Consider the following 12598-nt stretch of genomic DNA (forward strand, 5'->3'; position numbering starts at 1 on the left):
ATAGTTTTGAAGCCCAAAATGCGTAAAGAATTCCACAGTAAACGGATCAACCATTAATAAATACACTAATATTCACTCCAACCCTCAGCAAGTAAGTCACTTTAATTAGTAGTTTGCTTGTAGAACCAAGGAGAGATTTCGTGCTGTGAGAAGTAACAACATAGAAGGAAAACAGACCTGAATGGAGAAAGATGGGGCATTATCAGCAAGTTTAATGACTTTACACCCTAGTACCCTATTCCCCCCAGGACCTCTCAAAAAATAAAAAGACTTTAATGCCAAGGTCAGGCCCTCAGACCATGAGCTCGGGAAGAAGAGAGGTGCCTCAGAGACAGAACACTCTTCATCTGCCTTCTCTTTCCTGCCCTGGGTTACGGGATTGCTCAGAAGAGGCAAATGGCCAATTTAACCCTGCTTCGCGGTGGTTTGGACTGGGAGAAGAAAGCAGAAAGCCTGCAATGTCGTGGGGGAAGCTAAAGCCCTAAAATCATAAAAGCGAGCAAAAAAAAAAAAAAAAGAAAGAAAGAAAGAAGTAGTACACCAAAGCTGGTGAAGAAAAAAGGAGCCCGCTGCTTCAGGTAAAGCCCCTGGAGGCTGGAGGCAAAGAACCCGGAAGTAGTCACCGGGAGCGCGTCCCCCGGCACCTCCCCACCGCGGCCACGCCCACCACAACACGGGCGCGAGCACGCCGCTGTCCTAGTCGTCGTCAGCGCGGCGGCTCCGGCTGGCCCTGTGGGCGTGGCTGTAGGAGAAAGTGCAAAAACCTCTGAGGTAAGTGGCCGAGGACTCAAAGACCCCCGGGAACTTGGTGGAAAGGGAGTTGATCCCTGGAATCCTACCTGTAGGGACTAATAAAATGGAGTAGATAGGTGGAGAAACAGGAGCCTACCGCAGAGGGCGAGTCAGGAAATTTCCTCAGGCCGCGGTGGACTGAGTGCGCATGCGGGCCGACGGCGTGGCGCATGCGCAGTGGGACAGCGCCTATGGCGTCGCCCCCTGGGGATCGAGTTGGAGGGAGGGTAACTGTGGCTGGAGTAAACTTGGGAACCGCTGCCGTTCTGACCCCTGCGCTCTCCAGCCCCTTTCTTTCCATCCCACCTGGTTTTAGTTGCAACATCTATTTGAATGGTAATCCAGCTGTTGTTTAATACAGTGGAACGATTTGTTGATGATGAAATTGAATGATTGCTTACAATTTGCCATTGTACCCACCGTACCTCTTTCAGTGTCTTTTGGAGAGGAGATTTTTTTCAAAAGAAAGGCTTCTTTTTAACAAAATAGGTATATATCTGGTAGGAAGGAAAGTAGTTTATGAATAGGAGGTCATCCCTGTCGTACACGAAGTAAATATTTTATCATCTTAGTGTGGCCGCAGCCATGCTGTGTCCCCCAAATTAGCATTGCTCTCCTATAAGGATATCTACTGCCAATATTCCTAGCTTCCCCGATAAGGCCAAACTCCAGGTTACTTCATCATCAGTATTTATTCATTCAACAAAATCGTACTGAGCCACCTACCTTGGGGCTGGCAGCCTAGTGGGAGAGCAAGTTGTGTAAATAGTTCTGCAGAATTCGGAAGCAAAAGAAAACAGTAGTGGACAAACCCTTGACACCAAACTTCTCTATCTCCTGCATAACCTTTGCTGAGCTGCTGGCCCATGTTCTGTCATTTCTTCATCATTCATTCAAGAAATGTGATGCAGGTTCTGTGCTAGGCCTTGGGGGTAGAAAGACAACTCCTTCCCCCTTTCCTAGATAAAGGGATTCTTCCTAGGATCATGCACTTTAAAATGAATGTGTGAAGTACATTAATAGAGGGCATTTTCCTTCTTCCTCTCTAGGAGCCCACTGGCTGAATATCAAATGGAGAGAATTAAAACTTTTCCCATGAATAGGAATAGTAAAAACTGGGATCTGCATAGGGGGGAAAAAGGATTCAAGAGCAAATATTGTTAGTGATTTTGAAGTGCTAGCATTATTAAGTGTTTACGGTACCTGTAGCTGTTCCAAATGCGTAACCTTCATGACACTTCTGAGGTACTATTATTATCCCCATTTTAGAGATGAGACAGCTGAGAAACAGGTTAAGTGATTTGTCCAGAATCATACAGCAAGTTAAGTAGCAAAACCTGGACGTGAATCCAGGCTGAGAGGCTTCAGAGTCTGAGTTCTTAACCACTGTGCTACCCTGTTTCCCCAACAATAAGACCTAGCCAGACAATCAGCTCTAATGCATCTTTTGGAGTAAAAATTAATATAAGACCCGGTCTTATATTATAGTAAAAGAAGACCGGGTCTTATAGTAAAATAAGACCTATTTTCAGGGAAACACGGTATTTCACCTCTCACATGGCCAATAAAGCCATTGCTTGAAAAATGTCACAGCAAATAAGCTAAAGTCTCTACACCTCAGTTTTGTTTCATCATTTATAAAATGAGGGAGTTGGATTAGATGACTTTTAATGAATCTTGTGGTCCTGTGAAATGTTTAATTCATGTAGCAAGCATTTATTTAAATCAACAGCTACTTAGTATAGAGCTAGCATTGTTTGGTTCTGGTGATCTATCAGAACTGCCTGCCTTCATAGAGCTGTTACAAACTATGGTTTCTTGTTAGTTTCACTTTAACTCCTGTTACCACCTGCTTGCTGATAGCATTCAAAATTTAACCTAAATTTTTAAAGCTAGAAATTACTTGTGTATCTTTCCACCTCAGCAGAAAACTGCTTATTTGTGTTACAGTTAGCTTTGTGCCAATTCTGCACTCCAGTTTTCAACCCTGATTGTTTTGTGTATTGAATGATAATTGTTCTGAATTTGGAAGAAAATGGGATGAAAGGGAATTTCTTGATTATATTCACTTTAGAAGTTACACTGTATCTAGCCTTTGATGTCTTTCCTCACTCTGGCAGAGTAGTAGCTTAAGTGCTCTGCTGAGCAACTTGGTTTCAAAATACAAAGTATCTCTTGCATTTGCAACTGAATAAAGCATATATCAGGGTGTGGGGAAAAGATTAGTTTTATGTCTTAGGTGAGATATATAAAATATAAACAGTTCACAGTGGGTTCTATTCTGAACTCATGGAAAATAAAGAGTACACTACTCTCCAAAAGATAGCTAAATTGTCTGCATCCTTTATTTAGATCCCAGCAGGAATCCATTTAGAAATTTGGACCTGGTCCATTAGTGCTTAAGTTCTTTTTAAAGAGCATTTAAAAACTTGTCAGGCTATATTTTGAGCTAGTGTGGTCCAAAGGATTGGATATGAATCTAACTTGAAAAGTTGTTGCCTCTATGGATATGAATATAATTTGCAAAGTTATAGAGCTCAGAGGAAAAAAGGAAAGATGCTCTAATACAAGATTGAAAATGTCATTAGTCAATCTGATTTTTAAGTAGGCTGACATTCTAATTATAGCGGTTTCCTTACTGTTCCCCTATCCCACTTCAATATTAATCAGTATTACATATAGACATACAATGAAATGAGAAACTAAGCTCTGCTTCCCTCACAATCTTAAGTCATCATCACAAAATTAAAGAAACAGAACAGGCAGATTTTCAGAAATGCACAGGATATCATTTTCCTTGCTAGGAAACTGGATTATGTATATGTAGGATTTATAGCTGCATAGAATTTCCTCATTTTGTCTATTTTTTCAAAAACAAGTTTCAGCTTTTTTTAACAAACTTTTGCATTTTATAATTAGCAAGAAAAAAATTCAGCTAAAATTCTCTCTGATCATTACAGAGCGAAAGTCATTCTTTTAAAAATCGGTTTAAAGTCATTTTTATTTTTTTTAATTGAGCTAAAATCACCTAACATGAATTAACCATTAGCCATCAATTAATATCAAATAAAATTGAAAACACAGCTCTTCGATCACACTAGTTTTACAGCCACATGAGGCTAGTGGCTACCATATTGGACAGTGCAGAAATAGAGCATTAAAACATCTCCATAATGACAGAAAGTTGCTAGCACAATAGACTAGACCATTTTTTAAAGAAAACACACTTTTTAGACTTGTAAACGTATGGTATAAGCTATTATGGCAAAAGTAATGTGTTTTTTTTCAACTTTCATAAGGAGTCATGTATTCAGTATAGATTTTCTCATCTACATTTGGACTTTCTGATTTTTTGATATGACATAGTGTTAAACACCACAGCTGCTCTATTCCTAATAGGCCATGAAATCCGAGGTCACTTCCTGAGCTATTTTGTTCCAGTTTTGGGACGCCACCAAGTGATCAACTTGCGTACTACATTTGGATGAAATTTTTTTAAAAAATTTTTAATGAAAGGGCCAATATGTGTTTTCTAACCAATTCCCCTTCCTTGGGAACAGAACACAGTGTTATTCTGGAATTTTATTTGGAAAATTTTCTAAGTGGATTTTTGGTGTGGCTTGGTCAGGATGTATCCAAGACAAACTGTCCTATGAGGCATGGTTGTTTTATCCTCATATAATTTATTTCCTCAGTCAAATTGCTACCTTGGCACTGTCTTGTCACCCCTTCATAACCCATAAATCACCCAGTCAATCCCAAGCGACATGAACAGTTTGCTAATGGTAGGAAATCGTTTTCAGTAGAAAAACTAAGAATAAACATAATCTTCACTTAAATTCTGAGTGACATTTTGGCCTGAGGCATCAATAAAAAATTGTGGGAGTAGAGAGGGTAGAGAAAAGGGTAGCTAATTCTTTACGAAACTTATGCTGGCCTTTATGGCAGCTAGAATGAAATGTTGTCAATCTCACTCCCATAAACTTGCCAACTGCTGTTTTTCTTTCTCTGTAGTGAAGTGAGAATTCTACTAAAGAGGAAATGGCTGCTTCTTCCTCTTCCTCCTCAGCTGGTGGGGTCAGTGGAAGTTCTGTCACTGGATCTGGTTTCAGTGTCTCCGACCTTGCCCCACCACGGAAAGCCCTTTTCACCTACCCCAAAGGAGCTGGAGAGATGTTAGAAGGTGATCTCATGCTGCTTTTTGCTGAATAATTGGCTGCAGACCTGCAATGAAGGTTAATTGTAAAGAAGCTATTAAGTGGGTTAGAGATGAATTTGCCCTGATTTCAGCTCTACATTTCATCTTTTGTCCCCATTTCAAAATAATGTCTTTAAAACACAAATCTCTCTCCGGAATCAGAATTGTGAAGCTGAAAAACACTTTGGAAATCAAGGAGGTCATCTAGAGTTACGTAGGTCCAGAAATGTTAAAGTGATTTGATCATGCTAGAGACCAAGTCAGCTCAGGAACGAGGAATTCTCTTGACTTCCTGTTCCAGTTTGCTTTATCCTTCTCACTATGGTTATACAGGTCTTTTTTTGTTGTTGTTATATGGTTTATTTACAGATAGATTAACCCCATCAAAAAGGTTCTGAGAGGAAATCAAAACTAACATACTTCTATTATATGTGAAGAAGACTGTGCTGGCCCACTGCAGAACAGTGCTGCTGTGGGGTTTTTCTAGCACTGGAGCTGAATTGTGCTTTATACTACCCACCATCTTATTCAGCACACATTTGCATACTGGCTGGGCAAGATCAGGGCACAGGCTGTAAGCATGAAACAGCACTGGTATCTGGAATTCATCAGATTCATGTCATTTTAGGAGCTACATCAATGAATTCTTAATAGGGAGCATAAAAATCACCTGTCGAGCTCATTAAATGCACATTTCTGGCCCACCTTAGAGATTCTGAATTAATCCAGCACAGGAACCTTTTTTTTTTTTTTTAACATTTATTTATTTAAGTGTGTTTTCCCAGGACCCATCAGCTCCAAGTCAAGTAGTTGTTTCAGTCTAGTTGTGGAGGGCGCAGCTCACAGTGGCCCATGTGGGAATCGAACAGGCAACCGTGGTGTTATGAGCACTGCGCTCTAACCAGCTGAGCTAACCGGCCACCCCAGAAAACCTTCATTTTTGACTAACATCCAGGGCAATCTCATGAAAATGGTCCTTAATTATTAAACTATTCATCATACTTTGAAAAAAATCAGCAAAGAACCTATTAAGGATTCAAAATCTACTTGATTCTAGCACTTTTGTGCTTAATTATAGATCTTTTTTGCTTTAAATATTGCAAATTTCAGCAACAAGTACATTTAATCTGGAAATGTCTCTGAGAAAGTTACAAACTATAGTTAGGAATCGGTTTCTGGGGGGTGATCTTTATTCACTTATATCAGGTATAATAAAAAGCAGTTTTGTGTTAAGCCAGGGCAAACAGAAGAATCATTTTGACAGGAAAACATAGAAAGACTGGGACCATAAGGCTTTCTCGAGTTGGTTCAAATCATAATTAGTAAAATAGACAACCAGGTAGCATAGTTAGTGATACATCTGCAATGTATGTATTAATACTACTGTCTTTACCTTTTCATTTTCTTCCATTATGTTAACTAAATACTCAAGTTAGTATCACTGAGTCTGGAGGGAGTAAACAATTGGGGCCTTGTTTACCATATTTGGCACTAAAAATATATTATGACTTCAATTATATGCAGCAGAGACCTGGTGTTAAGGAAGTTCCCCACAAAACAAATGAAAAAGTTGGAGGCATTTAAACTGCTTAATGAGTTTTATAGCTGCAGGAGAGGAATTAATGTTTAACAATGGATTCTGAGATTGAAGTCATTTAAATTCTAGCTACAGAAGGAATTTAATACTGGAGGTACCTCTTAAGTCTCAAAGCTATCAGCATTCTTTGTCAGTATACACCAGATTACTTAGAAACATTAAAAAAGAAAGGTTTCTGAGATTAGTCTGAATGTTGATGTTCTAACAATATAGTTCTGTCTGTTTTTATTCCATCCCAGTGTGCTTTATGAAGGAATGTGTTGGCTTTCTAGTGTAGGATGAATTTATATTAAGTTTAAATTCACAGTGCACAATTGTGATTCGTTTTCTCAGATGTAAAATTTCACCCATATTTAAAGATGCTTACACTTTAAGACAATGAAAAATTAGAGATGGCAATCCCTGAACTATCCCGGTTAACTCAAGAATGTTAAATTGAAAATTTAACATTAAATTGAAAATTTAGTATTCCTAAATGTGAGTTAATAAAGATAGTAGATTTGGAAGCATCTTCTACCATGTTTATAGGTGATACTATTATGCAATTAACACACCATGTACCTGACCATTTTTCTTACAGCTTTAATTGAATATGAAAATAGAGTAGGAAGAGTTGCCTGTTCAGGGTAAAGAACAAAATCAGGAATCAAGGTTGGATGCATTTATAATCTTAACAGGTTCAACTTGATCTTTCATCCTCTTAAGTCTAGGATAATAAGCCCAAATAACCTGTAGTTAACCTTGTGAATTAACCTTTGTGTGCACCTACCTACTCTCTCATAACAGACGCCTCACAGAAGCAGTATACAGCAGTTTTCCTGCCCGTGGCTAAGATTGTCCTTATCCAGTTATTAATGAGCAAATTAGACACTGCCTTCCAGCCCAGAAGTGGCTGAATTTTAGTGACATTATAGGCCACTGAAGTATAAATTATGTGACCTTGTCTGGTTTCCTGCTGTGAGGTAATATTCTTTTAAGTGAATTTGTTAGCATCCTATTTATTGGAGGTGCAGTGGTGTTAGATTTGGGCAATTTACTGAACTTTTCCCTCTTTACAACCTTTGCTTGTCCCTTAAGAGGAAAGCTGATGTATTGCTACTTGGTGTGTTACAAAGGGTTTGATTACAATTTCTAAATGGAAGACAGATTGCCCCAGGCTGACTCCTCTCTGGAGAAATTCCAGGCTTTAAATTGGTACAGATATCACATTTAATCGGATGTGGCTAAGAAGCAGTGGACTTTGTGGTTAACACAGAGCTGCAAATCAGCAAAAGTGTGTTCCATAGGCATATAGAGTGGCAGAGTGATAGCGGCGAAGGAATATAGAAAGGCATATAGAGTACCTTTTTGAAAGATTAGCCTGCATCCTTTTGCTTTGAAGTTTATTACCAAGGGAAGTATGCAAATATTAGGTTGGTGCAAAAGTAATTGCAGTTTTTGCAATTATTTTTTACCTTTTAAACCGCAATTACTTTTGCACCAACCTTACACTATAATTTAAACATGTTATCCTAATAGCACCTGTGATTAAATGTAAGTGGAAGGCAGCACTTCCTAGAGCTTCCAGCTACATCTTGGCCTGATCCTTTTAGCCCATAACCCCCACTGCCTTGTGTGAGTAAGATCCTAAAGTTCAGAGAATTCAGGATCAAACCCCCTGAGAAGTGAGCTGTAATTCTTTATGCTTGTTCTTTCTAAAATAAAATTGACTTACAATTTGACTCTTTAAGCAGGGGTATGAATAGGATAAGGAACACTGGCATATCTACACAGAAGAGTCCTAATAAACTGGCCTCATTGGTGTCAAATGTTCACACAGTCCCTCATCTCATAGTGGTATTCATACTTATTTGCTGCCCAATTATCTAAAAAACAGTGATATCATTAGCTTACCTAGACCTTTAAACTGGACAGTCAGTATAATATTCATTTAATTGAAAATACAATTTTTTTGCTCAGTTATGTGATGGGCTCACAGATGACTTACGTTCAGCCAGAGAAATGGGGGTGGGAGAGGGAAGTAGGACCGTATCCCATATATCCCAATGTGTAGAATAGAGGTTGAATTTAAAGAATGTAACACTCGACCTAAAATGCATATCACCTTATGAAATAAATTATATTTTGAAATAATATATAACATGTATGAAAATAATTATATTTTCATTTCTCTTCTTTTGCATCAATTTTGAAGGTAGTATGGGACAGAAGCCCTCTTGGTTGTATATTCAGGCCATTTGGACACAATATCTGTACGTTTTCGTACTGTTTACCATGACTTCTGAAATAAGGTCTGCCTTGTGTAAAACAGCATGAAGCCAGAATGGTCAGTCCTAACTCCGTGTCACCTAATACTGTCTGACACACAAACCCATGAGTGATGGGTGAGTGCTTGACACCTAGTACTGCTGGCATGAACTACCACCTAAAAAAAAAAAAAAAAAAAAGACAGCTGTGTCCTCTCCCTCCATTTGTTTTAGAATTTTTGCAATAAGGAACCTTCTCTCCATGGTTTGAGCTACCCTTCTAAAAGTCCCATTTTCCTACATGAGCTCTATGTCTTTTGGGGTATATTTTGCTGTATTCAGCCGTTGCCTGACAAGGAATAACATGAACTAGCTCAGATTTCACAATCATCTCCCAAGTGCTGTGGTGACTGCGTTAGCTACCTTCTTATTGCCAGTTCTTGGCACCAGTACAATGCTAGGTTCTGAAATTGCACTATACTGTTATCGCCAACCAAATTGCAGTGTTTTGGTTCAGTTGGAAAATCAAGGTTACAATTTGCGTTTACAGAATGAAATTTCCCAGCAGTGTTTTGACATGGTCATAGTGATGTAATTTGATACACTAAAAATCAACAACAGCTATTTTTCCCTTGGCTGTACTTTTTAGAATGAAAATGATTTTAGAGTTTTGTGTTTTGATAGCAGCGGGGTCACAGGGCCAAATGTGTCAGCTGTCAGTGTTTGTCTGACATACGCGTACAGACGCGTACAGAAGAGGAGAACATGAAGAAACTATCAGGTTGGGAGGGGGGAAATGTTGACCAGGACATCAGACTGAGGTTTCTTGTTTTTGTTTTTATAAACACTATTTTTAAACTCTTAAACAAGTAGAGGGACTATTTTAATATTCTAGGTATAGAAGTAGCTTTTATGCAGAGTACTATTCTAAATGAAACAGAAGCCCTCTTTTTAAACACTGAAAAGTAGACCCTGAATGTAAAAGCAAGGAAAAGAATAGACATGTTTACTTCGTTTACAGGAGCCATAAAACCCTTAGGGCAGATTAAAACTTTTCTCTTTTGTCTGTAGATGGCTCTGAGAGATTCCTCTGCGAATCTGTTTTCAGCTATCAAGTGGCATCTACGCTTAAACAGGTGAAACATGGTAAGCATATGAGTGTTGTGTGCTTAGCTCGGAGAATAGATGTACTGGGGTGGGGTGGGGTATAAAGGGGCATTCAGAAAGGTCATTGTGTTCTTGTCAAACTCCCGAAATTCAGCAAGGCTGTTTAAGTGGACTTTCTAAATTACCTGCAAGCAAGAACATTCTACAGCCTTAATCCAGACATAAGTCCACATTAAGGCTTAAAGTTAAAGTCAAAAGGGTTAGTTTTCTAGGGGAGTTAATGCTTCCTACTCCTCTTGTGTTGCTTTTTCCTCTCCTTTCTGAAACCTCCTTTTACTGTTGTCCTCTGCTGGTTATCATAGCTTCATCTTCACGTCCTTCTGTAATACTTCATCACCTACCTGGATTCTGAGATCTTCGCAGCACCTTTTCTGTCCCATCATGCCTCACCAGGGCTTCATTCATGCATCAGGGAACTTGTTCCCCGGCAGACCATTTCTCTATTGAAGGCATCAGGTGGGGGGAAAGCTGCAATTGCCTGTAACCATAGGATCTTATACACATCACTATGACATGGAGGATAAGTACTACTTTTTAAGATTAAGTCTTCTGAACAACATAGACTAAGACCCCATCATTAGAATAGTGAGGCAAAAACTTCTAGAAATCATTTTTAAACCAATCATGGTGGTTGGTGACTGTCTCATGAGAAATATCATAAGCTCTATTATGTATTACCTCCTTGACTCGTTACAGATCAGCAAGTTGCTCGGATGGAAAAACTAGCTGGTTTAGTAGAAGAGCTGGAGGCAGATGAGTGGCGATTTAAACCCATCGAGCAGCTGCTGGGGTTCACACCCTCTTCAGGCTGACCTTGCCTGGATGGTCACCCTGGCGTGCTCAGAGCCAGCGTGGGACCTTTCTTACAGCTCACGTAGCCATCCAGAGATTCACGGCTCCGTTGCTGAAACTGTTCATTCACATCCATACTCGGTTTCTCTGTATTTATCCACAAGCAACAAATATTTAAACGTATGATCTTACAGGGAAAATTTTTGTTTATTCGTTTTAAAAAAGCATTGAGAATTAGATTAAGACAATTGGCATCAGAAAACCAGGAGGTTTGAGATTCATCACAAACCAGGTAAGACACATGCCGGAATTGGCATCTCTGCTGACACTCATGCACTGCATGGGATCTTCACCAGTCAAGTCCAAGGTCAGGGTCTGGAGTTATAAAATTCAGCATTTCTGACCTAAAACAGTTCTTTTTTGCAGATGAATGTGACTTCAACTCAGGACCGGTCCAAATGAGGAATTTTTAAATGTTCAGGGTTTTTTTTCTGTTTTTAGACATCTAATTCTATAGATTCTAATGTTTTGTAACCTCTTCCAGACATGCCAAGTGTTGGCCAAAAGAATTGCTTTTTGAATGGTGAAGCACGTGTAAATATAAAGCAGGGAGCAAAATCCTTTAAAAACAGAAATCCTGAGTTCACCTTGTAGGTGGACTCAAGCAATTCTTTAGCAAATAAATCCTTTAAAAGGGCTCCAAATTAGTTTCTTTATCTTTTCAAAGTCTCAGGGATTTGGGCTAGGGGGAAGAGGTCAAATTACTTTTTATAAGAACGGAATCTGAAAACCATTTCTCCTAAGCAAATGGTAGATTTGCTTTATCTCAAGGATATTTGTCTTTATAGACATATATGAATTTATCTTATCAATATCGGAGTAGGTGTTTATATCCTAATGGGAGAATAGCTGGAAAGCTGAGTGGTGTCCTTTATTCTCCCTCATGGGACCCCAGGGTCCACACTGCACAGTCAGGAGAATCGTTTATTAGATTTTATGCAAATTTTGCCTCAGGCAACATTTGCCTTTCTCTTCATTAATAACTTGTACCTGACCTGCTTAGCATTGCTTAATTATAAATATAAATCCCAGGAGCAATTGGCCTTAATCTCAGGAGTTCAAAATGTTTAACATATTACCTGACAGGGAGGTGGTGACTTCATTGAGTCGTTAAGAATTTGAGCACAGAAGTTAAAGACCTGCCCCTGGATACATAGCACAGGCAGAGGAAAATCTTGGAACTTGGAATTGATAATTCAGCCCATTCTTCTTGTCTCTAAAGCACATCAGAGCACAAAAATTACTAGCCCACAAACTTCACCTATTTCTGTATTATTCTCAACCCAAACAGTTTCCATATTTGAAAACCATTGAGTTTCCTAACATTGTATTTTTTTCGCATCAACCATGTGTATTATTACCAAAGGAAAAATTAAAAATACCTAGACTGCAATAAACCTTAAATCATATTTTCAGTGACAGTTTAAAAGCAATCACTAATTTTCTCTCATTTGTTCCATTTACATAACTACAACACAGACAATATTAGCTCATCTTTACCCTTTGGTATTTGAACTTATATAATTTTTTTCTCTTTAAATTGGACACTTCTTTTTATGACCTTAGAAATTGAAGAGATCCTAAGGTTGAACAGAAATGCTTTCTGAAGCACCTTTCACAGTGATTATTCAGCTACTACTTGAGTGCTGCCAGGAAAAAAACCCTCACTGTTTTGAAGATGGCCCCTGCCTCTCTGCCCCTTTCTGTTATTCTGTTTCATCGTCGACAATTCCTATTACCATGGAC

General features: G+C 38.9%; 2 protein-coding genes across 5 annotated transcripts in view; one reads left to right on the forward strand and one right to left on the reverse strand.

The window, feature by feature from the left end:
- ASCC1 (activating signal cointegrator 1 complex subunit 1) overlaps positions 1–965 on the reverse strand; it is a 91394-nt gene extending 90429 nt beyond the window's left edge. The window contains exon 1 of one of the 3 annotated variants that reach the window (XM_033130429.1): positions 840–965. The gene's annotated coding sequence lies outside the window, so the exon portion shown is untranslated. Of the gene's footprint in view, positions 1–177; positions 478–539; positions 604–839 lie in introns of those variants that run through there. The other 2 variants (XM_033130430.1, XM_033130431.1) reach the window with 2 other exon arrangements.
- Positions 628–12460, forward strand: ANAPC16 (anaphase promoting complex subunit 16). Of its 2 annotated transcripts, none has more exons than XM_033130432.1 (4): positions 628–771; positions 4807–4975; positions 9905–9979; positions 10697–12460. In XM_033130432.1, exons 2-4 carry the CDS (start codon positions 4834–4836, stop codon positions 10810–10812), a joined length of 333 nt encoding a protein of 110 aa, XP_032986323.1. In that variant the 5' UTR covers positions 628–771; positions 4807–4833; the 3' UTR covers positions 10813–12460. The 2 variants fall into 2 exon arrangements, with proteins under 2 accessions (XP_032986323.1, XP_032986324.1); XM_033130433.1 differs by lacking the exon at positions 628–771 and adding an exon at positions 998–1128.
- The last annotated feature ends 138 nt before the right edge of the window (positions 12461–12598 follow it).

Source organism: Rhinolophus ferrumequinum, chromosome 16 (assembly GCF_004115265.2).
Source record: "Rhinolophus ferrumequinum isolate MPI-CBG mRhiFer1 chromosome 16, mRhiFer1_v1.p, whole genome shotgun sequence".
In the NCBI taxonomy this organism is placed as follows: Eukaryota; Metazoa; Chordata; class Mammalia; order Chiroptera; family Rhinolophidae; genus Rhinolophus; species Rhinolophus ferrumequinum.